Source organism: Sylvia atricapilla, chromosome 3, assembly GCF_009819655.1.
Source record: "Sylvia atricapilla isolate bSylAtr1 chromosome 3, bSylAtr1.pri, whole genome shotgun sequence".
Classification (NCBI taxonomy): domain Eukaryota; kingdom Metazoa; phylum Chordata; class Aves; order Passeriformes; family Sylviidae; genus Sylvia; species Sylvia atricapilla.
The window spans coordinates 108,716,877-108,741,343 of record NC_089142.1 but is presented as its reverse complement, the minus strand read 5'-3'; the positions used below and the strand labels follow the sequence as shown (position 1 = coordinate 108,741,343).

General features: G+C 43.7%; 1 protein-coding gene and 1 long non-coding RNA gene across 3 annotated transcripts; one reads left to right on the top strand and one right to left on the bottom strand.

Moving 5' to 3' along the window:
• Window positions 1–936: 936 nt before the first annotated feature.
• On the bottom strand, window positions 937–19,716 carry FERMT1 (FERM domain containing kindlin 1). 2 transcript variants are annotated; one of them, XM_066316551.1, is made up of 16 exons: window positions 19,650–19,697; window positions 17,149–17,296; window positions 16,500–16,673; window positions 14,770–15,003; window positions 13,160–13,306; window positions 12,399–12,612; window positions 11,869–11,971; window positions 10,570–10,677; window positions 9,591–9,722; window positions 9,399–9,448; window positions 7,182–7,306; window positions 6,015–6,121; window positions 5,217–5,438; window positions 4,423–4,547; window positions 2,559–2,700; window positions 937–1,450 (listed from the first exon to the last, which is right to left on the bottom strand). In XM_066316551.1, exons 3-16 carry the CDS (start codon window positions 16,648–16,650, stop codon window positions 1,277–1,279), a joined length of 2,034 nt encoding a protein of 677 aa, XP_066172648.1. In that variant the 5' UTR covers window positions 16,651–16,673; window positions 17,149–17,296; window positions 19,650–19,697; the 3' UTR covers window positions 937–1,276. The 2 variants fall into 2 exon arrangements, with proteins under 2 accessions (XP_066172648.1, XP_066172649.1); XM_066316552.1 differs by lacking the exon at window positions 17,149–17,296 and having other exon boundaries at window positions 19,650–19,716.
• An 853-nt stretch (window positions 19,717–20,569) lies between these two features.
• LOC136358517 (uncharacterized) lies at window positions 20,570–22,974 on the top strand. Its single transcript, XR_010743140.1, has 3 exons — window positions 20,570–20,664; window positions 21,668–21,772; window positions 22,911–22,974. It is a non-coding gene; the product is annotated as an uncharacterized lncRNA (long non-coding RNA).
• Window positions 22,975–24,467: the final 1,493 nt, after the last annotated feature.

Here is a 24,467-nt window from a genome sequence, read left to right as displayed (position 1 = left end):
AACACGAGGAAAAAACTTGGCTTGTGTCAAGCAGGTGACAAGTGAATAAGTTCTCTACTGAAGGAGAGCTGGATGGTCCCTTAGCCTGTGCAAAAAGTGCTGAGAAGAGGGGAGAACAGAGAGCTGGGAAGCAGGCTCTATTTTTTTCTTTTTGCAAAATGCAAAGCTGTAGTTTAGACTGCACAAACTGGGAGTGATTCCACAGAAGCCCATTGACAGAGGGCTGGGGAAAAGAAGAGCATATGGCATGAAAATCAGGGCTCTCACTCTCAGTTTCCAGTGATGTTTATGAATTTATGCAGAAATTTCTGCAGCATCCCTTTATGATATGACAAATGACAACACCTGTCCTTTTTTTTTTTTTTTTTTAGATATATGAAACCAGTTTTGATTTGTCCAATAGTTTCATGAATTCTCCCAGCTTCACTCTGTCGTTGCTTTACAGGGCATCGAAGTCCACTCACTTTGGTGGATGTGTGTGGCTCCTTCCAGCAGGCAGAGCTGCTGGCTTCAGATCAGGTTCCTCGGAGACATTCACAGCTCCTCTGGACAACCCGTGCCAAGGCCTTAGCACTTTCACAGGGCAGAATTTCTCCCCAATATCCGATCCAGCCCTGCCCTCTGTCAGCGGGAAGCCATTCCCCCTTGTCTTCCCACTGTGTGCCCTTGGCAAAAGCCACTCTCCAGCTCTCTGGTAGCCTTTCCAGGGGCTCTAAGGTCTCCCCAGAGCCTCCTCTTCTCCAGGCTGAACATCCCCATCTCTCTGAGCCTGTCTCCAGAGCAGAGGGGCTCTGGCCCTCTGAGCATCGCTCTTTGCATTTTGCAGCACACATGTAAAATCATTTCTACAGGCTTTTCGCACCCTCACATGAACAGCTCAGTTCAGTGAGATGTCACAGTGAAACAGAGTAACAGAGACAGAAAATAGAAACACACCAGAGGCCTCTTTAATAGTTTTAGGTAGCTCCTAAAGTGGGTTTCTCAGTCATGTAAGTAACAACGTTTCTCAAAAGATGAACCTTTTGGGTACAGTCTTGTATCTGTCTCATCCAAGATGAATGCTCGGCAGCTTCTCTGGCTTCCAGGGTTCCACTCCAGTGGAAGAAGGTGGGCATGGGTTCTACATTTTTGAGCAACTGAATAATCACTACAGGAGTTTCGACAGCTTAGTCTTCAGGACTTTGGAATGTTTTGTGTTCTCGGGGCAAGTGGTAGACAAGCCATGGAGATTTAAAATATGTATTTACTCAGCTTTGGCAAGAGAGTTTACTTCATCTCATTCCTGACCTCCAGTTAATTTGTGGAAGAGTTCTTCATCCAGTGTTTCATTGTGGTCCTTGGAACGTGTTGACAAGAAGATGTAGCCCCCAATATATTCATGGATGATTTTGCAGTCTGCACTCAGGCACGTGAAAGCGATGGACACATTCTGGTCAAACTCGATGGCAACCTAAGGAGGACAGACGTGGTAAAATCAGACAGATAAGCTGGGAAGAAAGAGAAGTGTGAGAGCACAGCTGGATCACAAATCCTGTGATAAAGCACTACCTGTCCCTGCTAACCAAGAGGTCTGGGTCTGCTGGATGCTCAGGATGTTTGGCTGTTTGGTTTTGGATTTGCAGCTACATCAGGGCCCTCTTGTGGTGAAATATTTTTGCTTGTTCAAGCCGGCAACAGAATCTTTTAGCTTTTTTCCAATGGCTTATAAAGTGAACGCTGGGAAAAGCAGGAATGCTCTCTCTCTAATGGATAATGTTTAATCTATCCGTTGTTATGTGCTGACCTTAAATCTGCCTTTGGGGTCCCCGTTTTGGTTTCCAGCTACTGTTAGCTCTAAAATGCTCTAACTGAGCTTTGTGGGTTCTGTCTTTTTTGAGAGGGATTTAATGTAAACCCAGCAACCTGACCCAGAATCACTGGTCTTGGTGCAGGGAGTTGCAGGCATTACTGCAAGAGAGCAGTAGGGAGTGTATCTCAACTCTTCTGGACCTGGCAGATGGATGTGGGAAACTCCATAAAGCAAGAACAATTCCCAGGCTGCTTCAATTTACATCAAGTTCCACCCCAGAAATCTACAATTTATGGAGTTGGCTTCAAGCTTCGGAATCCCAAAGCACATTGGGGACCACACATTGACACAGAGCTGCAGACCTTGCAATCTCAGTTTGGGGTTTGAAAGACAAACTGGGTTCCTACATCCTCAGTCTGTAATAGAGATTGAACCACCACGATGTAAAGGATGATGCATGAGAGTTAAAATGAGATTTTTACTGACAGAGCAGTAAACACATGTTGAAATTCATCTTGGAGTCTCTATTTCATCCCATCAAAATCAAGGGCCACTTGTAGAGAATAAGCTTGGTAGGAACCTTTAAAACATGATATTTTCATTTCTGATCTTTGACTACAGACTCTACTAAGAAAAACCGCTGACAGCTTATTTAATAACATGTCACAACATGTTCAAAATCTTTTCAGTGAGCTTTAAAAATATTTTCTGAAAGCATCCTCGAGTGTGTGACATGCAAGGACTGAAGGCAGAGCTGTTCTAGGCTTACCTGGCGGATTTCCCAGTTCACATTCCACTGCTTCATGTTGGAGAACCTCCACGTTGTGATAGGATCTCCTGTGGCCATATCTATCCGGATCAGCCTGTTATAGGACACCCCAAGCACATCATCCTTCTTGCTTCCCTTAAACCTGAAAAAAAACCCCAAACCTTTGAGCACATCTGCTTTGCAATGATTTCTGCCTAGAGAAACATTTCAGCTGCACTCCTCAGGAAGTGAAAAAAAACGTGGGAAAGGTCACAACAGCCTGGGACCGAGGAGAGCTTGGACCCATCTTTAGAACAGGATTTGTTATAAGGGGAAAAGTTGTAGGCTGGTGAGCCATGGTGTAATAGGGAAAATAATCAGGAAGGTAGATCTTGCTGAAATCTTTCCAATTCATTGTTTTCTGCTAAAAAAATACTGTTCTTCCCAAATACATGAACTTGATTATATTTTTACTGGAAAAATGCCAACAATAATTTTTCTTGCTTCATTTCTCTAATGTTGAAACATGTTCCTCTAGTTATATTAACCTAAATTATATAATGAAAACAACTGATATATACATGTTTTTGAGTATAAATCACATTACAAAATTACTGAGGCATTTTAAAATTTCAACTTTCTTCTGATTACCGATGAAAAATAATCAGAATCTTTGGAGGACAGAATTTTTTGAGTTGGGAATAGCTAGGAACAGATTGCTCTGGTAAAGAAACAACCTTTCTCTACCTTCATGCTGAAAGCTGGAAGAAATCTCATCTGCCTGTTTTGAGTATTTTCAGTATTTCTGATCCTGTTTGTGAACCTTCTCTCTATCTTTAGATGCAGCTGGACCTTAGGGAAAAAGCATGATCTGGACATGATTTGTGCTTTGCTTACTGCCCCACTGAGATACTGCCCAGCAGTTTGTAGCAATTCACCACTACAAAATGCAATTTAGGTGTTGGGTTTGTGTTTTTAACAGGATTAATGGTGACAGATGGGGCAAAAAATCTGTACCTGTGTTAGTAAATTCAACAGGATTAGGGAGCATTTTTGGGCCTGGAATTCAGGGGAGAATTCTGGCTCCGAGGTAGCAGTGCTCTCTCAAGTGACTGTCAGGTACAGTTTGGAACCTGGAACATCCAAGGACCATCATGATCTCACAGTTCACATGAGGCCACTGGATTTTGGGAAGTCAGAGCTTAATAGTGCAGATGTGGGCTGTGCCAGAGCATGGCTCACAGCTGGTTCACTTTGTACCACAGACGATTCGTAGCTAGCCCTGGAAGGGGTGTTCAGCACAAATTAAGGAAGGTGCCTCCAAGTATGGTTGTGTCAGTACTTTCCACCTTTTGGCGTTTTGTCAAGAGAAAAGGCTGCAGGTCAGACCACTGCTGTCTGCAAGGACACTGCTGTGAACAAATGGGACTTTTCTTGTGTTCACTGCTCTTCCGGATTAACCTTAAGAAGGGATAATTTGCTGTTTTCTTGACAAAATACAAAAGAAATCGGCATTTTATCATATTGCAGTGAACAAGGGTCAGAGTGAACACATACTGCAACTCTGGGCACACCAATTTAGACATGCATTTTATACAGTTTCGAGAGTTTATGCCAGTAAGGGTTTAATGCTAGGGAGAGATTACTTCAGGCCAAATCCAGGAGGTCTGTACCAAGGCAGATGTAATGCAGAGTCTCACTCCCGGAATGGAGCTACTGGATGCTACTCCTATAGAAAAAACCAGCAGTATGGAAGTCACTCAAATCAAAAAAGTTTGTGGGGGAAAAAATAGAAAATGTTCTTGGAACAGGTTGTCAGAGAACTTCTTTCAAATCACTGAGCATGAACGTTATGGCCACTTGAAACGAGTGAGAGTGCAATTACCTTACAATGTAGTAGGATAAACCAAACTCAGGGAGGGACTGCCAGGCTTGGATAAAACGCAGCTTGGCCTCCACCAGGGACATCTGGGATACATTTTGGTGGGCTTCCAGAATACGAGCAATCAGCTGGGAAAAACAGGAAGAGAGAAAATTTTCAGCTGACTGGAGAACAAGAATCCTTTTGCTTTCACTAAATCAGAAATCATGAGGTCTGAAGCTGTGTTCACACACTTTGCTGTCAGTTTGTGTGGATGTAGCACAGAGGGCACTTGGGGACACATCCCAAGTGCAAAGGGCAGAATGGACAGCAAGGTCTCAGGCCTGGCTTTGTGCAGCACTGCCCTGGCTCCGTACACTGCTCTGGGGACCCTCTTCAGGGTGGCCAGCCTGGGCTCTTGCACAGCCAAAGCAGGACAAGGGACTGAGTGGAGAGGAAGGAAAGACTTGAAGGGCAAGAGGACCCCAAGACCCTGTTGATTCAGATGCAAACAGTAGCTTGCAGTCCTTAAAATCCTTCCTTGGTTACTCTGAAGAGACATTCAGGAACAGTGTTACCCAGGAGCAGAACATCATGGGTGACTCAAGCCAGGGTGTGGACATAGGAGAGCTACTCGGAGGAGGTACTGAAACACCTGTCCCTGGGTTCAGTTTGAAGAAAAGGCCTCTTGCAAAGGGACAAATGACTATTGCAAGGTGTTGTACTGCGTAGCTTTCAAATGCTGCTTCCACCCAGCCTCATCCCTAAGCAACCACTGGGACCGCCCACGCCCAGCCATGGAGCCATACTCAGGATACCTGCTTGGACTTGAACTTTTTGGTATAGCGTGGGGAGACGAAGCACTCGGGTTTCATATCTACATTCTCTGGCTCGGAGGCAGCCTGGGAACACATGGTCCAGTTCTTCATCTGGAGGAACGAAAGGATCTTTTGGACCTCGGGCTGGTAGGAGCTGTCGGCCATTGTTCTGCCCTTGGAGGCTAAAACACAGGCAGCCATCCACCGAGCGTACTGATCCTCCTGAAACAAAGCCAGGTGTTTGTTACTGTTCTTCCTTCCTGCCTGGGCTACTTCCAACTACACCTAGCTTTTACATTGGCTAAGAAATCCAGTACCTTGAAATAGATTCTCTTGGAAATTTTACTGCGTGACTGATTTTGACTTAACTGAACACTTTTTACACAATTTGATCTGATACATTTCAATGAACTGGAAACTAATGTAAGATCCTTATCACACTCTCCTCATCTGAATGGCGAGAGTTCTAATTAAGAAAAAAGAAAACAATATCCAAACCTCAATTCTCTGACAGCATTAGAACAAAATACTGTAACTTATTTTAAATTTTTTCGATAATTTTTTCTGGCTTTTTTCCTACCAGCTTTACATGGTAACTGATGATAAATACAAGATTACTTACTGTCCTTATGTCCCCAGAACAATTATCTATTTGTTAGACCACCATATCGTTCTTAAATTTTCTAAAGATTTCAATAATAAACTCTCTGCAGCATCCTCATTTTCCTGTACAAATTTTAGAACAGGACAATCTGCCATAAATCTTGAATTCAAATTTTCTCTTGTCTTATTACTCACATTATCACATCTTAAATATACTTCATTCATGCCATCCGCAACAGGAATTAGTAATTTGATTCCAAACTTCTTTGCTGCAACATTTACATCTGGTACAACTTCACATCCTAGATCACAGGGAATCAGAAGGACATTAATTTGTTTCATTACCATATCAGTAACTTTAATTACTGTTTTAACACTAAGGAGCAGTACTTTGTGGTTGTTTTCCTTTGAGACTAAGAGCCAAGACTTCTGAAGCTTAGCCCTAATGGAAGGGTTTTGTTCCTGTTCACTGGCCTGCCTTGCCAGGGTGATGAGTGCTCTGAGCTCAGGGAGCACGTGAGCCAACGTGGAAGTGAAAGGATGGGAGCGCTCCCAAAACCTCAGCCTGATCTTAGGAAATGCTCAGCACTTAAAATGGAGAAGAACTGGTGGGACAGACTACATGGTGAGGTTCCAGCCACCCTGGCTGTTTTTCCCATCCATTCTCTGACCTACTGAGGATATGCAGATTGGGATGCAGAGTCATTTGTTCACAGGGGTCAATCTTCTATTTCAAAGGTTTCTTCTAGGGTGAGTCCTGGGCATCACTGGCTCCCTGATGCTGAACAAAGGATGTCCCTGCAGGAGCAGATGGAGGCTGTACAGGGTGCTGGTGTCTGTGTGCACACCCGGGGCTCCTCCTCCAGCAGCTGGCTGTAGCCATGGGAATCCCCATGCACGGCACAAACAAGGCCCAGAGAAGGTGCTGGAGCTGTCCCTGCACAGCAGAATGCAGGGACAGCCTCTGGCATTCCTGCCCATGGCATCATCCCTAATCTTCTCTGCTGCCAGTGTGTGTTTGCCAAGGACATGGGGGAACACCCCCATTTTATGTAGAGTGAAAGTATTTGGAAATGAAGCATCCCAGGAGTCACTATCCATACCTGACTCATCTTGAAGAATTCAGCAGTACAGGGGATTTTACAAATCAGGCTCTGATAATCCCAGCTTGGGTTAAACTATTGAATCCTTTGTGTTTAAGCCTCTTCTGCAGGTGCAATCTGCCTGCTTAGGAGTCTCAGGAATTGAAAAAGCTCCCAGACTAAATGCCACTGTGCTTGCTTTCCTGAGTCTAGCAGGGATTACTTGTTTTATTCAGTTCACAGAAGCAACAGAAAAAAACAAAGAAAGGAGAATTCCTACCTTTCAGGTTTAGTTTTTCAACAGGTTCTCCAAGTGCAGATTCCTTGTTTTTAAAATAAGATATTGAAGTGTCCCTGAAGACAAACCAGTATGTCTTGATAGCTTTGAGTGCCAGCTTCTTGGGCCTACCAAGAAAAAAAGAACCCCCTTTATTTATATCAACACATACAAATTGCAAAGTCCCTCACCAATATTACAGAGCCTCTGAAATTCAAGGTCATACCCACGGCTTTGGTTGGGTATGACACGCCTGTGTCAATGAGGGAGTGGGAAATGCCTGGATCCAATCCAGGTTACCCCAGGTATGGACGTGGCTGTTAGTCCAGATTTTAGCTGAGTCCCATCTCTGATTTTTCTCATTTATTTCTTCCATCACTAATCAAAGCCATTGCCTTCTTACAGGATCATTTTTCCCATGAACTCAGTAACACAATATAACCCCTGTTTTATTAACATGATTTGGCATCAGCTTTTCATAGCTCCTTATCTTGAATATCTGCACCTATAAAGCCCAGTTATATTCAGTGTAAGGCAGCAGAGAACAGCTTTTTTGGCTTAATCTGAATAATATCTAACAACAAAATTCTATTCCTTCACTTTGGTTATAGAAGTTTTGTAGTTCTCCAGGAGAGAACACCAGAGGTATTAGCACTATCTGAGTAGAGAAATACTTCACAGCTAGTGACAAAGGTCATCAGTGAAGTGAAAAAGAAGAAAAAAAAAGAAAAAAATTCCAGTATTTCCCTTTAAATCTAAGAGGATGGTACAAAGAGTATAGAACTGGCTGGAAAACAGCAATGTAGTATATATACACTTACTATCTATACCTCCAGACCCTTTCTAAAAATCCTAGTTTAGAATGCTTTCTAGAAAATTGCAATTTTTATGTTTGGATTTAAAAAACTCGGATTTTCAAAACTACCAAATAATATGGCTTTTAGTTTTCCAATACAGCGACATTCTTCAAAAATAAGAGATTATAATTTCTTTTTAGACAGACAAAATTATTTTTCTCTCCCTGAAAAAGTTGCCGAGAACTTTTCAGAAAACTTTTTCTTTTTGCTTTTGAAAAAAAAAAGTTGCAATTCTCCACAATATTGTCCCCATGTGAAATCAGCATTTACTGTGGTGTACTCTGTGAATAAATAGGAATAAAAGTTCGCCATAGGAACAGTAGGCAGTAGGACATGCACAGCTTTGCATGCAGGTTTACAATTAATCAAATAATTGGAGCCACAAAGTGTTGTTGTTTAAAGAAAAGTTTTACACCCTACGTGGATTCTACAATGCCTTAGATTTGGTAAGTGACTTATCACTGATATAGGAACTTTTTCATGATGAAAAATAACAGCTGAATGCTTATAAAAGCAAACTGCTCTACTGCTGGGGAAAAACAAATAACCCATTGTAAAAAGCCTTAATTCCCTTTCATCTTAAGCCACGTTCATAAGAAGAATGTCAAATAAAATTCCAAATTGGAAATTAATAATTAACAATTGCTAGCAGTTAACAACAGTTCAAATTTTTCAGCTGCAGTTTTCAGTTCCCAGATTAAAAATACCATCTGTCAACGGATGAATCTGATAAATATTTGTACAACAGAACACTTTATCTTTCTAAAACACAAAGACTGTTTTGTGATAAAAGGCATTACAGACTTGAGGTCTCCACAGTAATTTAAATCACCCATAAATCAAGATATTGTAATGGGATCACAGAAACTCATTTTGATATTAGAAAAAACAGACTCTGTGTTCAGTAAGAAAAGGGTAATTTGGATGTGTCTTTTGTTTAAAAAGTACGTTCCCTAGGGTTACTTTTAGAAATTCTTCTCAGGGAGAACTGCAAGTTTCTTCTGGCTTTTTACTGGCAAAGAAAAAAAAAAAAAGTAAATGTGATTGAAAATAAAACTTAAGCTCTTTTGTTTAGAGATGATGACTAATAAGCACTAGGAAATATGGACAGCTGGGTCATTTATTTAATAAGTACAATATAGCTACCAGTATCCCAGGAGTGGGAGAGATTTGCCAAGGAACATTGTCAAAAGCAGGAAGAGGAAGACTGGAAGAGAATATTAGGCTGGATAGACCTAGCTGGGGTATTTGTCAATTTATAACTGTCAGATGTACTGTTAGATTAGAATGAAAAACTCGAGAGAGCTCTTGTAAGGTTAAGCTTCTGGTTTTGTATATTTTAGTATTAATTTTAACAACTCACCTAACAAGCTTGAGATTATCAGCAAGTTTAGGGATGTCTGTGATGTCCTCCTATCAGGAATAATTAGAAATAATTTTAGTACAATGCACTCTGTAATCAACAGAGTTAAAAAAAAATCAAGAACCAGGAAGGCTCATGAGAATCAGCAGATCTGGCACAGCAAAAGGAATTCCGGGATCCCAAAGGACGTACCAAAATGTTACTTTTACTTCCACCTTCCAGTGTCACTTCCAGATTGGAAAGGGCGGCTTCTACTTCATCCACTTCCGATTCACAGGTGGAATCTTGTGTCTCTGATGATAATGATAACTTGCTTACATGGTACTAAAATCAAACATCAGCATCCAATAGTCAATACATCAATTATCAACACACAATCAGAGCGTTTGAAAACAGATCATTTGGTTTCCTGGGTCTTGGACAACTGTGTGAAATTCTCCAGGAATCAGGGTTTTCCCAAGGAAACAGCCATGTCCACTGTGACTCCTGTGCAATGGCTGATAATGGTTCCCTATCTTAATTATCAGTGTTTGTATCCCTTTGCTGAATTGCCCCTGTTCTGGGAGGCTGACTCGGTGCTACATTTGGTTCCCTAGTCCTTCCATACAAGGTGGAAACTCGGAAGCAAGGTTCTCTGGTGTTCTGCAGTGACAGGCTGTGAATTCTTGGCAGCTCCGTTTACATTTAAAAGGAAGGAATTTATTACTAATGAAGGTCTGTGCTATGGTCAGAGACTAAGCCATGCTCAGTCATGTTAAATTTCCTAGTACTCCACAGTGTCCCTATCTTCACACTGTGCTGTGGCTTTTTCTCTGTCTGTTGGGAAATGTTTACAGGGTGTACACATGGTGTATTACGGGAATTTTCAGGAAGAAGAGGTGAAGGGATGGTAGGTGGTATGGGAAACAACACTTCATACTAATACCGATATCAAAGTTACATTCTGGGTGCAGATAGTGTTAGTCAATGTTTCCATAATTGTGTAAATAATGGTGTTAGTGCTACTACCGAGTTTCGTTGCTTTAGCTGGAGGATGCTGCTGATTGTTTCTCCCCCTAAGAGCAGCCCCCCAGTCCAAGCAGAGCTCCTGGCCTGGGCTCTGTCCCAGTCTTGTCCCAACCTGTGCCTGCCTCTCGAGGGAGCGGGTTTTGCAATTGGCTCAAGTACGTGCCTGCAGCGCGGCGAAGATGAGCATTTCCTCCTCCGTGCAGTCGATCTCCTCCAGCAGGATGGCCCAGCGGGCCTGCTCGTAGATCTGGTTGATTCGCACGGCGTCGTACTGCGGGACAGAGGCAGCGCGCCCGTTAGTGACCGCCAGGCACAGACTCACAGTCAGCTGAGCTGAGCTAACACTGCCCCCAACCGCAGGGCTCGTTTCCTTCCTCCTCCCGCCTCTGCCCTGCCCCGCCGCCTGCCTTGTACCAGCTCGTGTGCACAGCTCCAGGCCTTGCTGAGCCAACACAAAAACAACCAGCAGCCGCTGCCTGAGGAACAAGGTGAGCCTCAACATCCCCTTTTTGAGGCGGGAAGCCTTGGCCTGGTATAACCAAGATGTGAAACCACTGGGAGAAAAATCATGTGACACGGTTGACTCGAATGTGACCAGCAGAACTCTCTTGTTCCTCACTTCCTTTCTTCCTCTCTTGCTTTTTCGTTTCTGGTTCTGTCTTTGCACTGACTTGAGATTTGCCAGATCTGCTTTAATTTACCACCTGGTTTTGGATAGTAATTATTCCTTATCACCTACTTGGTTAATAAGCTGAAGTGACCCACAGAAATGTTCAAGGCCCAAAGCTGGTGAAATGTAGGCGATGGGAGGGTAAACCTTAAAGCATGACCTCTCCCAGCAGAGGTGAGATATTAGGTTGCCTGAAGCTCTTTTGGGTCATTTCATCCTATGGCTCCAGGGCTGGCAGAGCTGGGGCAGAGAAGGGAAATGTTTGGGCTGCTGAAGTTGAGACATATGTGGATTTTAGTTGGGGTGCCATTTCACCCAAAAACATGCCAGATAAACTGGAAAGTATCCCGATTCCTTCTGAGGGCTTCAGCCCAGAAAAGCTGTGAAATTCAAGGAGGGCAGTGCAATATAAATGTTATTTTTAAGGCAAATTTTAAAAACAAGATTCCTTAAGGATACTGCTAGCCTAGTTTTCCCCTTAATTTTTTCTGTTAAAAAAGATGCAGAAAGTAAACCAGCCACTCTGGAAATAGGGATATTGTTCCTGGTGCTCTTCAGATCCCATCTTTAAATTCAAGAGCTCATTTCACATGAGGAACAGTGATTCAGTGTCCAGAGGGTAAAAGTCAGCCATAGCTGAGGGGAAGAAGCTGAATTAGATTTCTCTGAAGGGCTTGTTACAAATCCTAGCTAAAATTCTACATAGAGCTATATATATATTCTGTATCACTGTATGGCTCCTTGACATGAAAGCAGGCAAACAATGAATAGCAGTAAAAGCAAGGCTCTTACTTTTGGATTCAAATCAAAGAAAGTGTAATATTTAAAGCGTAGAAGAAGTTGATCTTCCTCCATAACACCTTGTTCCATAAGTGATCGAGATGAATCCAGCCAGCTGTGGAAGAAAACAACCCACAGATTCATCTGTACAGGAAAAATCATCACACCTGCAGAGCTCCAGTGCAATTCTGAAACAAAAGTGGCAACAACAGCTCTAGTTCCTCTAAATCTAGGGAAAATTCATGTAACTCAAGAAGGTGGAGCATTCATATAGACTTCCAACTTCCATTTTCTGTGTATATGGAATAAGCAATGTTTACCTGTGCAGAACTCAGTCACCTATTTTTAATGCAGAATTACTGGCCTCATCCACATGTCTCTTTTCACTGTCTACTTAAAGCCTTTGGAGTTTGCCACCAAAACTGACCTTTAGCTGTGCTCAACTGAATTTGCCTTCATCTAACAACAGACTTTAGCCAGAGCCTGCACAATGACATCATTCCTCATTCTAAACCCAGAGGACCTCAGGAGAGGCACCTTACCCTGCATTGAGTTTGGCTTTGTCAGCCAAAGTCCGTGGTTGGTACATCTCTGCCAACACCTCCGGAGAAGCGGTGGGATGACTGAGGGCCAGGATGCTGCAATTCTGCTCACTCGAGGAACCATCACTGAACCAAGTAATTGTGGAAGAAGCTGGTGACCCACTGACAGGATCATAAGTGGGTGTCATGGTTTTACTGTATAAACCTGGATTGGCTGCAAGTTAAGAACATAATGTTATTCCCGTGAAAAATGGTCCTGTCCACTTCTTTCCATCATAAAAACTGAACCCTTTTCTTTCAAGCCTGTCTCCTATCTCTGCTGTTTCCAGCTGGCCTTGTCCTTTTACAGGTGACGTGACCTCAGGGACAGAAATGCTCTTTCTTGCTCTGTGAGATATTCTGCTGGACACGGGAAATGCATGCTTTCAAGCCTTTATTCCTCATTTTCCTTGCAGGTTGCCAAATTCCATTAATATTTTAAGTGTTTTCCCCTTTTTTCAAAAGGCAACAGCACATCCTGTGTGCAGGGCCACAGCCTGTTTTCTAGTGTGAACTTTCTCATATCAATGGAAAGGAAAACATTTCTAGAGACAACAGGGAAATACTGACATATTGGAGATTTCTTGAAGCCACTGATTTCAGGCACACTGTGTCTCCAAGACCACCCTACACGAAACTGGCCTCCTTTGTGTAACAAAAAATTTCTTCCTCTTTTTGACTTCTCCAGTCAGAACAATAAAATCACACCGATTTTTCATTACCTGGTAATCCAGAACTCACTGGAGAGTCGCACAGGTTTAAGATATCTTCTGTAGCTGGTTCTTTGCTGTTCTTGTCTTTTTTCTTTTTCTTTTTTAGTGTGCCTTCTGATTGCTTCAACAAAGAGAGTTCTTCTGACCGCCTGATATCTACAAAGGCAGTTTGGGAAGTGAAGCAAGATGATTACATCCAAAAGAGCACCCATGGTTGATAATAGCATTTCAGGAAGCTTCATGTTGCAATCTGGGCTTTATTTTTAGCAGGTTGAAAGTAGTAGCTGTGGAAAATCCACTAATTCTATAAAAAGGCCAAAGACTATGGGCTGTGAGTTTTGAAAGGATTTAAATCTACTTTTGTAGGAAGTGTAACTGCATTTTAGAATGTCAGGAAAAAGCTCTTTTCCCCGAACAGCTCTACAGCCCTCTGTGAGCATAACAGCCTCTGTGAAACATCTAAATTACGAATAGCCAAGAACCACTGTAATTGAGGTTTATGCCTTTTATTATTCAATATATTTCTTATACACAATTCTGTCTTGGTTTTCACTGTTCTCCAATGCACTACTAATTCAGATAGGTATTGCCAGTCACAAACCTGGCACTTCATTTCTGAAAACCCCTTTTACTCTGGGGTAAGCAAAGACATTTTTGACAGTATTTACTCATTCAAAGTTACAGTGTTTCTGTACTGACTCAATCTGGAGGGAAAGTGTAAGAATATTTAATCTGGCCAAATGCCAGTTGGACAATTATAGCATGACTATCAGAGCTGTTAGGTATAATAAAGACACTACACCTTTCACAATCCACTGCTAGGAGATGAAATTGAAAGTGGATCAATATGAGGCAGTAAATTCCTTCTGAGGATTAGTGTGTTGATGGCCTAATCTTTGAAAATCTAAATTAAGATGAAGAATTTAATCCCTATTTTACCCTAAAACAAAGAGATTTTGAAGACTGCTTGTAGACTCAACTGATTCCCATTGATCACAGGCACACATGTGGCATGCTCCAAACCCTCTACTTGGAAATGCCCCATTATTGGAAAGAACAGAAACTGGGGGACTCGATGCCATGAGACATTCATAGGCTGGCGTGGGGGGTTGTTAGATATGCCCTGACCTGAAGAGATCTGGGCATACAGAAGTTTTGAACATCTAAAACATGCTACATTTGAAGTGAACACCTACAACAGGCAGAGATGGATATCATTTATGTTAGTGAAAATAGGTGATAAATCATTTGACACCAGAAAGATTGCCTGTGGTGAAGGCTGGTGTAAAACATTGATAATCTCAAGCTCTTAGTCAGTGGCACAGAATAATCAGGATCAAGTCTTGCTCCAGGAGGACAAGGATTCCTAGAAAACTGCCAGCTTTGACTATCCAGTACTCCTGCAGCTTGTGGGACACATTCCTGACAGTGAACTGACAGCATCAGTTATCACAGAGACTAAGAACCAGTGACATGCACTGCATACTGAACCCCCTGAAAATCTGTCTCAGATTTCTCTTTGAGCTAAACTGTTTTGTGAGGAAGGACTTCACATCCAAACAAAGTCACCCAATAAAATGCTCCAGCTCAGTTGCCAGAGGAGATTTATCTTTACTTACTGAGCATTTTGCAGATGTCACTGACAGCTCTGAACACCATGGAAGAGAAGCTGACTTTCAGTCTCACAGTCTTCATATTTGGCAAGCGAAGCCGCAGCATTTTGTGTTGAGTAGTAAAGATCAGCTTAGCATCTGCTTGCACCCCGTATTTATCCAGTGTCCAGTGGGTTTTCAGAAGCCAACATTTCTTTTGCTCCCACCAAAAAGCATAGTCTGACCAATCTTGTGCTTTTTCTAGGAAAATACAAAATGGTTACTAGCAAACTATGGAGCAAATACACAAAACACTTGGTTTGGAAACAGGTCTTTGCAAACACAAATATTTATTTAGATGAAAGCAGCTACAGGTCCCCACCTAGACTCTTGTTTGGTGAATTCTTGTGGCAGTTGCTGGGAACCAGCTTTGTTTCCCCTGAAGACCTAACCTAGCTGCTGACTGTGCCACTGCCTTGTGGACATCCACAGGGAAAGAACATCTCCTGGATCTGGTGCTACATATGGGGCAATGCTGTTGGGATTGTGCTGGGATAAGGACTAACAACAAAGAGTTCCAGTTCAGAACTCGTCAGTGCAAGCTGAAAATCCTCCTACAAAATCTCATGTGCACCTAGATGGGCACAAGCTCTTCCACAGTCTCTTGGCAGCAGCACTGAGCAGCTCATCTCGGGAGTGTTAAGAACCAGATTCAAGTCCATGGAAGACTTGGTTACACACATCTAAGTAGCAGCACATGCACAAGGAAAGAGATAAAGTATTGCTGCTCTCAGTTCCATGGGAATTCCAAGATTAGATTACTTCCCAAGTGTCAATGTGTAGTAGCAGGAAAAGCTTCTGTGTGATCTTGGTCAAGCCATTTCAGTCTTTGCATCAATCCTTGTTCCTCATCAGCTCCATGAGGCAAAGACTACTCCTCAAGCATGTCCATAACACAGCAGAACCCTGTCCTGTTTTGGAGTCCCCTGGTATGAGCTGTGTCTCAAGAGAGCTGCTGACATATGTCAGTTACAGATTTGCTTTAAATATTAATATAAAAAGCTTTTCACACCAGCTGAGTATTTAGAAAAAATACTGTGAAAAATTATTCTTCTGACTCAGTGGAAACTCTGGCTGCCGTCGGTTTCCGGCTAAACTGTGCGTTTAAGTGTGCAGAGAGTGTGACAGAAGTGGTCTCAGATTGTCTTCCTGTGCTGCCTTGCTGTGCCTGTACAGGGGATTTTACTTTTAATTTCCTCACTTTGACTGGGCCAGTCTTGGCTTTTCCCAGCTCTTCTCTACTGTATCTATGCAATGGATAACAGGGCTCAGACAGGCTAGAATGCCACAATAGCAAAGGAAACAGGAACTCCTGAAGTGCCTTTTAACAACTCATCCTCTCTGATGGCCACGGGTGGATAAACAGGGTATCACCTGCCTCTCCTGCCCCCCAAACCACACACCTGTAACATCCTTCTGGAAGGGGAGTTGAATCAGTAGCCTGATTTAATTATTTTCATCTAACTGAAAGGCAAACCAAAGTTTTGTTTGCACCATGGTAACGTGGGGGCTTTAGCCACAGAGGGTGGAACACAGGGAGGGGTTCTGACCACAAAACCCCCTGGGTCTCAGAGCCTCCACGCTCTGTGCCAGAAGTAAGACAGAATCATTTCAAAACACACAGAAGCCTTTCTTCATAGAGAAAGCTGCACATATTACTTAGTAACACCGTTTAAATAAAACAGGTCTTTACTCACTGGTTTCTTCGACTAATTTCAGCATCAGTCCCCCGACATGAAGGTCCCCTGTGACCGGTAGATGAAATTCCTTTTCTACATCTTCATATTGATGATCAACTGTCAGCGAGAGCTCCCAGGTGTGCGACCCATATTCAGTTGAGGAAACCATTTTGGGGAAGGTCTGTGTAAGCTCTGCAAAAGCAAACCAACCAAACAAATAGGACGCTTTTCCTCCACCCTCTGAAACAAATGCATTTCTCCATAGTCTCAACATCATTCCATGCTGCCAGGACTTCACAGCAGCCTTGGATGGAACTTCAGAGGTGTTATCTTGTTACCTCTGAACTAGACTCTGCTCTTGCAAGATAGGAATGTGGGATTTTTTGGTTTTATTCTGATTTTGCCACACCCCCAACCCAGATGCCTCCATTTGGGTAGAGATAGCTCAGTTTTAACTGGGTTTGCCCACCATTCAGTGCTAATCTGCCAGCCTGGACACTGTAAAGCCTGCAGTTGTGGGTGGGATCTGCTTTGGCAATCTGTCCAGTGAATAAAGGCATTTTGTTGACTTGTACACTCAGGGCTGTAATTTCACTGCAAATCAAAGTTTTCACTTGCAGTTCTGCCAGCTTGCTCCCATGGGACCAAATCCAGAGAAGAGTTTTACCTCTTTGGGTACATACAAGGGGAGACACCTTTAGTGGCTCTCTGCCAGCATTATCCAGACACAGATCTGCAGCTCCTGTTGACTTGCACAGGGGTGTAGGCACGTGTCCTTCTCAGCAGAGTGAATTGTCTGACATCCCACCAGGCTCCTGCCAGGACAGGTGAACATTAATCATGCCAAGACAAACTAGAGAAGACGCTCCAAATAGAGGCTTTGGTTATCATCGACTGGGTTCTGCTGAAGAAAGAGCTTGTAGGTATAAGGTAACTGATGCTGCAGGCAGGGTCTGTGATATTTAACCAGTGAGAGAAGGTACCACACCAGCTCTCTGTCCTGAAACAAGCCTTTGCAGTTGAGGCATAGGCACTAAAACAGATGAATTCCATTTATTGCAAACTTTCAGCAGCACACGAGAACCCAGGTCGCAGACTTTCGCTGAAGGGGCCGTACACAGACTGCTTTTAATATAGAAAATAACTAAGCCAGCAGAGATGTAACAATGTTACAGGTTGCTGTAGATGGTCTTAAAAACAAGTATTTAGTGATTTAAATCCTGATGTCAACACCACTGATATAAAATTTGTCATTAAAGGGATAATAGAGATGAGGTGGTAATGACAAACTCCACTAATAAGGCAAGTGATTCCAAACATAAAGGCAATGAAAGTGTAAATGTTAAAGATTAGATGGATTTCCCCTTAAACAAATGACATTATAAATGAATAATATGACCTGCATAAAGCCATCTTTTTAGAGTGAAATCACCTTACCAACCAGTTTCACTGGGATGGGGCTGGGAGTCTGCCCTGAAGCTCCAAAATTACAGACACACATAGAGAGCCCTAAATCAGAAAACTGCAGCTTCATAACTCCAAGAGGCTTGTGACTCCAAGAGGCCAATTCACACTATGGAACAAGCACTGTTATTAATTGGGTTCTTACATGTGCCAGCCTACACCTTTACACCAAACAGTTACTAAATCAACAAGGGTTGATACTTATCCAAGAAGTTTGTTTGGCTTGCCTTGGTAAATAAAGGCATTGTATTGGACTTTGGGAACACGGGCTTTCCTGCCTCTGGGGTAAAGGATTTTGAATTTGTGCTGCTGTGTGCTACATGGATTTATGAGCTTAGGTATGCACCAGACTAGGGGTATTTGTGGAGGGGAAGGGCTGTGGCTCTCCTAAAGCATCCAAGACCCAGCTCCCGAGATGGTCTCCCAGGCAGCGGAGGCTTTCAGCACAAGTGCAGTACAGGGTGCACAGGGCAGCTGTTGTTGCAATGTATTCATAGCAAAACAAAAATCCTGGCTTTAAAAAAGTCAAAATGACCCTAAAGATGCTCCTAAGCATCAAAAAACAACTTCAAAAGTAATCCATCGCCAAAGGATGAGGACTATGAGGTTTTATTTCAGGAACACAGGGGTGCACTCTAGCAGATAAACTCTACCCTTGCCCACCTTGTTCCACTATAAACCATTAATGTTACAGAAAAGCTTACAGTCTCATCTGCCCTCTTGGGACAGCAAAAACATTTAGGAACTCATATGGATTTTTTGGGGCATCTTTTAAAATTTAGTTTTGCTTCCCAATCGAATTCTGCACACAAATGCCTGTGCTGACATGGGTGAAAATGAGCAGCCCAAGGGGTGGGTGAAACTTTCTTTCACCGGCTTGGAAGACCATGGCCTCAGTGCGCTAATCCTGGCACTCCGTCATTCCCTCAAACCGTGCACCTCCCCATTTCCTCTTCAAAGGAGCTTTCAGTTTGGAGAGAAGGCAACACAAACACTCGTAAAGTTGCTGGAGTACACAGTACAAACAAAGCCTGGTCCCGAAAACGGGGCAAGCGAAGCAAGGAGGACAGCGAACCCCCCAGTGTTAAACCCCGACCAGACCCGGACTGTCAGGGCTGCACACCTTACAGCCTTCAGGTCAAGCCTGGATCTGCTCGGGAACGCGCCCCAGCTCCTGGGCTCCACGTGGAGCTGCAAGGCCTGGCACGGGCTGATTAAACAGGCCAGAAACGTGTCCTCGGGCGACTGCCGACTCCACTCGGAATTTCTGCAGCGCATTTGGGCCAACGCAGCTATCGAAAAGCAGCAATGGCTTTACACATGGAGCTCTCTGCAGATTTTGGCCCTTACAGCCCCAACTTTCAAAGGCTGCGTGGGAATGGAGGAAGATGTGAGTCGTGCTGGAGCACCGTGCTAACGGCGGGGAGTTAAGACCCAAGGGCTGAAGGATGTTTCCCGAGGTATCTCCCGGGCTGGCGGTGCCCGGGGCAGCCCGGAGGGCGCCGGGGCTCGGCCTGCAGCGCCCACGGCGCCGCCGCTCCCACCTGGAGGAAGCGCCCTTTTCGGAGCGCGAAAAGGGCTGTAAAAGAAGCGAGCCCGCGCTGGCGGGCGTTCCTTCCCCGCCGCAGGTGCCGCGGGGCAGCGCCGAGCCTCCCGCAGGTGCCCCGTGCCGGGCTCGCTCCGACATCGGCCCGCGCTCCTCACCTGCCGTCCCCGCCGGCAGCGCTCCCCGCGCCTCCCGCGCCCTGCGCCGCCACCTCCGTCTGCGAGACGGCGAGGGGAGGAGCGGGCCGTACCGTACCCCGGGGGAGGCGCCCGGCCCCGCTTCCCCTTCCCTGCGCCCGCCCGGAGAGGGCGGCGGGGAGCGCTGTCCGCCCCGGCGGGGGCTCGGCCTCGCCCGCTGTCCTGCCGCGCACAGACACCGCCTCACCGGGGACCCCAGGCCGCACAGCAGCGTCGGGTGTTACTTCTAGAGGTTTGAGGCTACCCTGAGAAAATCAGTTCCCAAGGTGCGATGGCAAAGAGTTGAGAGGCGTGTTTGTGAGGAGGGAACGTGTTAGAAGAGGCGCAGCATGAAAATGGATTGAACTGACAGGAAAGGGGCAAAAGCTTCTCCATGAGTCAGATTTCTGCAGGAAGTCTTTCTGACCTTAAACTTTTGACTTACCCGATGGCACAGCGATGAGGTAAAGCACGGTGGAAAAACCAAACCAATGACAGAAAAGAGAAACAGATAGAATAAAGGAAAAAGTTATTTCAGATTAAACTCATATTCTAGAAATAGACTGTAGAGATACAAATGATGTATCTTTGACACACCATGGGCAACGAATATTTACTCTCATGACAGCAATGCAGCTGTGAAGTTGTCAAAACCACAGATACTATCACAGGATATTTGCTCCCCAAGGCTGGCTCTGTTAGCTGCTCTGATATCTCTTTAGATTGTCTATGCATGCACTTGTCGTATCAAACATCCTTGGGGACCGGAACTTGTGACCTCATGAAGACTTTGTGGGCTCTGTGTCACCTGAGGCCACACAGAGGCCTTTACTCACTGCAGCTAGACCCAGCTGGTACCAATTTCAGGCATTCTAGTTAAGCTCAGGCTGAGTGGATATTTTGCCCTTACTTGAGGCTGTGTGAAGTAATTCTACTTTTGTTGCCCCTTGGCATTGTCTTGGCTTAGTGCCTTTTTAGATCTTTGTAGGACACTTTGGTAAGCTACCTGCCTATTATTATGTAAATAAAGGTACCTTTGCAAATGAGCAAATAACTTTGTATGGACCATAGGGTAATATAAAGTTCAGGTGTCAGTTATTTTAAATAGTTGAGAAAGCAGTTGTAAAAATTTGAAGAGTTCTTAGGCCGGAATATTCAGGTGTGCTTCACAGTTACATGAGCTTTTACTTTTACTGGCTGCTTTTGTGTCCTTACTTATGGGGCTAGGATGTCAAACTAAGAAGGTTTTCCCGGTGCTCTGTTCAGCCTAAGCAGAGATATAATGCAGAGGTCCAGGGAAAATTGTAAACAGCCAAGCCTGCTGCTGCTCAGCTCACAAATACATCCTTGGGTTTCATTCTTAAACAAATACAGCAAAATCGACAAGCTCTCGATCAAATTGGAAAAAAATGGTGCTTGGGAGATAATCAATAAAAGCAAAGATGTTTGCCAGGCCAGTCAATAAACATTGACTCTTATCTCCAGGCTGATCCAAATCCTGGCCTCTTCTAAGTGTAAGCACTATTTCCCCTCCAGTTACCTGTGAATAACTAACTTGAGAAAAGAGACTGTAGAGTTTGATGTCAGCCTAGTCCTGCTGTGCCAGGAGGGCTGGGGCTCATGTTCCGCCTGGGAGTTGGGTCTGCTGGGAAAATCTCTGTCACCCATCTGCCAGATCCCTTGGGGAGGGAAATGCACTTGCTAGATAAAGAAAAAAAGATCTGGAAAAAAGGCAGAAGACAAAGAGATTGGGGTAAGCTCTCTGTGAATCAGGCATAAAGTGTTTAATGCAAATAGGTGGGTTTTCAGTTAACGCTGATCATACCCCCAGTGTCTGAGGAAGGGATGGTTTACATCTGAGGAGTTGCAAATTAGGGGACGTTTTGGAGGCAGCATGTTGATTTTCAGTCATCTCTCAAGAGGCTGATGAAACCAGATTTGGAGACCTTTGAGAGATGTGTGGGGAAAACTATAACGGAGTGACAACTTTTCTCTTCCAGAGTTCCCATGGAAAAGGACAGGAAATGAAACCTCCATTTGGAGCTTCTTAAGAGTTTATATGCTAAAAGCCTCCTTTAGTCAGGAATGAGGCTTTCTGGATACAAGTAATGTGAATTTATTCTTGGGGTTACTCAGCTAAGGATGAATGTGATCTGTTAGAGTTTGATTCCTTTTCCAAAGGGTCTATAGCCGAGAGTCTTAGTAGACAAATGTATGTTTTTGGGAGCATGAGGAAGTGACATGGCAAAGACAGAATAATAGATATTGAACTTTTGGTAAAATGTGTATTTCTTCTTCCAATATACTTTTAATAGATTCTCTGTACTTTTCTTAGGCCAGTGTTATGAATTATCACCAAGTGATAATTGAATCATGTAAGATTGGCTCTATTGTTGTGTCAATGCTCTTGTTAACAAACACGAGGTCTGGAGAAATGCCTTCTTTTCTTTCATAGGCCTCTGTATTTCTGTTAAGATTTTTCCTTAACTATAGGGGAAAAAAAAAAAAAAAAAAAAAAAAAAAAAAGCAGCTCAGTATTTAATTTTGGGTACTATTGGGCTCACCCCAGTTTGTGGATGCATCTGTTTTCCAAATTTCCATTCCTCTCCAACTTGCCTTACTTAGATTCTCTGCGTTCTCTGTGCAATAGCTGTAACACTTCCTCCTTCTCCCAGAGCAGCATTTCCCATTCGGGGTTTGTGAAGCTGTGTCAAAAGCAGATCTAGAGCAGAACCACGGGGGGATGGGGGACAGCAGCAATTTGTTGCAAGTGCTGCATTTCCCCCAAATGGATTCTCCTTAGACACTCATTAACTTCAGCTTTTCCAAGGAATTGCTTGAGGGAGTGCCAAGAGTTTGGAGGGCAGTTGGTGAGTTCTCAGTGTAGAAAAAGTTCCATAAAGAAGTTTGTAAAATATTTAAATGCCCCTGCAAGTACCTGGCACTTGTAAATTTACTAAAACCTTGAAGAAGCTGCAGTTGTTGTACTGAGTTTCTGGGCTTAGATTGCAGGGGAAGGCTAAAGCTGAGGGGAGAATGTCAGTGTTGTGTTTTCATATCCCATAGCTGTTCAGTGGAGATCTTTCTTCATGTAATGGCATCAAAACCAAAGAGGGGACATGTAAGAGTGGTGCCCTCTCTCCCCAAGGAGAATTTATTTTGTGATGTGATTTCTGAAATCTGTGCTCGGCAGGCAGATGGTTTTTGTTGTGCTTAATAAAAGAGTTTTTTCACTTGCTGTAGGCAAAGAAGTAAAGTGTGTATCTATGTGTGCCTCCCATTACTGACAAAGAAATTAATCACTGCAAACTCCTGAATGAGCATCAGGCACTACTGACAAAAACAACAACTACTGTTGAGAAAAGCTGATCTGTTCCACAGAGGATCTTCTGTTGAAAATCTGTTCTCTGATAAATGTCCACAGGAGAGAGGTGGCAATACTTTATCTTTTGGAATCCCTTAGCTGTTCTGCTGTTTGGTGACACCAACAGCCATGGTCTGAATATCTGAAGCGCTGGAAAAATTCAGTTCCTGTAAGAGAAAAACCGAAGTCCTGTAAGTGGTTCTTGGATCAAAAGGAACAATAAAACCGTCTCAATCTCTGGGTTTAGGTGAGTTGAAGCTGCTGTTGCCGATCTGAACTGGGGTCTGAGGCTGATGCTTTGAGGTGCCCCTTGGTACAGAACAAATGGCACTGACCCGTAGTGAGTCAAGCTTGTAAAGGGTGTCTCTGTTCCCACCCTCTGGGTGTCGGGACTTCTGGGTGTTTTTAAAGTCTGCTTTCTGTCTCTGGCTGGCTCATGCTTGAAAAGCACCGGAGTGAAACATTTCCTGCCTGGTGCAGAGGGCGAGTCACAACATTGCCAGCAAAACCCCCTTCCCTAGGAGGAACTGAGAAGGGTGAGAGGGGGGATCAGAGCACACCCAGAAGGGAACTGCCTGAAAAGGGCTGTAACAGTGACCATGTTCCCCAGACAGCTGACGGGTGACACACACCTCTCTCATGCTGCTTTCAGCTGAAGCAATGAAGCTTTGCAAAGCTATAGTTGCAAGCAGAACTGTTTTTTCATGACCAAGGATGAACTCACCCTACTGTTCAGCCTTTTTACCTTCCTTCAGTCTGGAGGTTGCAAAACATAGGGGAAAAAAAAAAAAAAAAGTGGTTTAGACTGTCTTTTAGGCTTTTAAAAAAGTGCAGCTTGATTGTCAAATCTGTTACTTAGTCTAAGACTTTTGGAAATTCTTAGTGTTACCTTTTCTGTCCTCCTGTTTGTCAGGGCCACAAGGAGATGGTACCAAGCTAATACTGAAAATTTTCCTCTTAAATACACATCTGCATGGTTAATTAAAGGAAATACATTTTCCTTCTCCACCCTTGGAGCCCAAGCACCTGCTGTGAGGTTGTAAAAGTTATGAGTTAGAAGCTGTTGAGCCTGTGTACATAAAAGTTAAAGGCTATGAGGGACAGCATTACATTAAATGGTGGCCAGTGGGTTGAGTCTGCATTCCTATTGTGAGGTGTTTCTTGCAGATTCTGTGTCACGTCTGATGGGAATGTCTTGCAATTGTAATCTCAGCTGTAGGACCAAGTAAAGAGACCCAAAGGCAAATATAGGATTTGGTACTATCTTTTCCAAAACAGGAATGAGGAAGTCTTGAGTTCAAAATAATTGTTTGATTACATGCTGTTATTATAACCATTTTCTTTAGGTTACTGTTTCTCCATTGCAGTGACACTGAGATTTTATCTGATGTTGGATTGAGGCTATTTGGATGTGAGCTTTTAAGATAAATAGACTC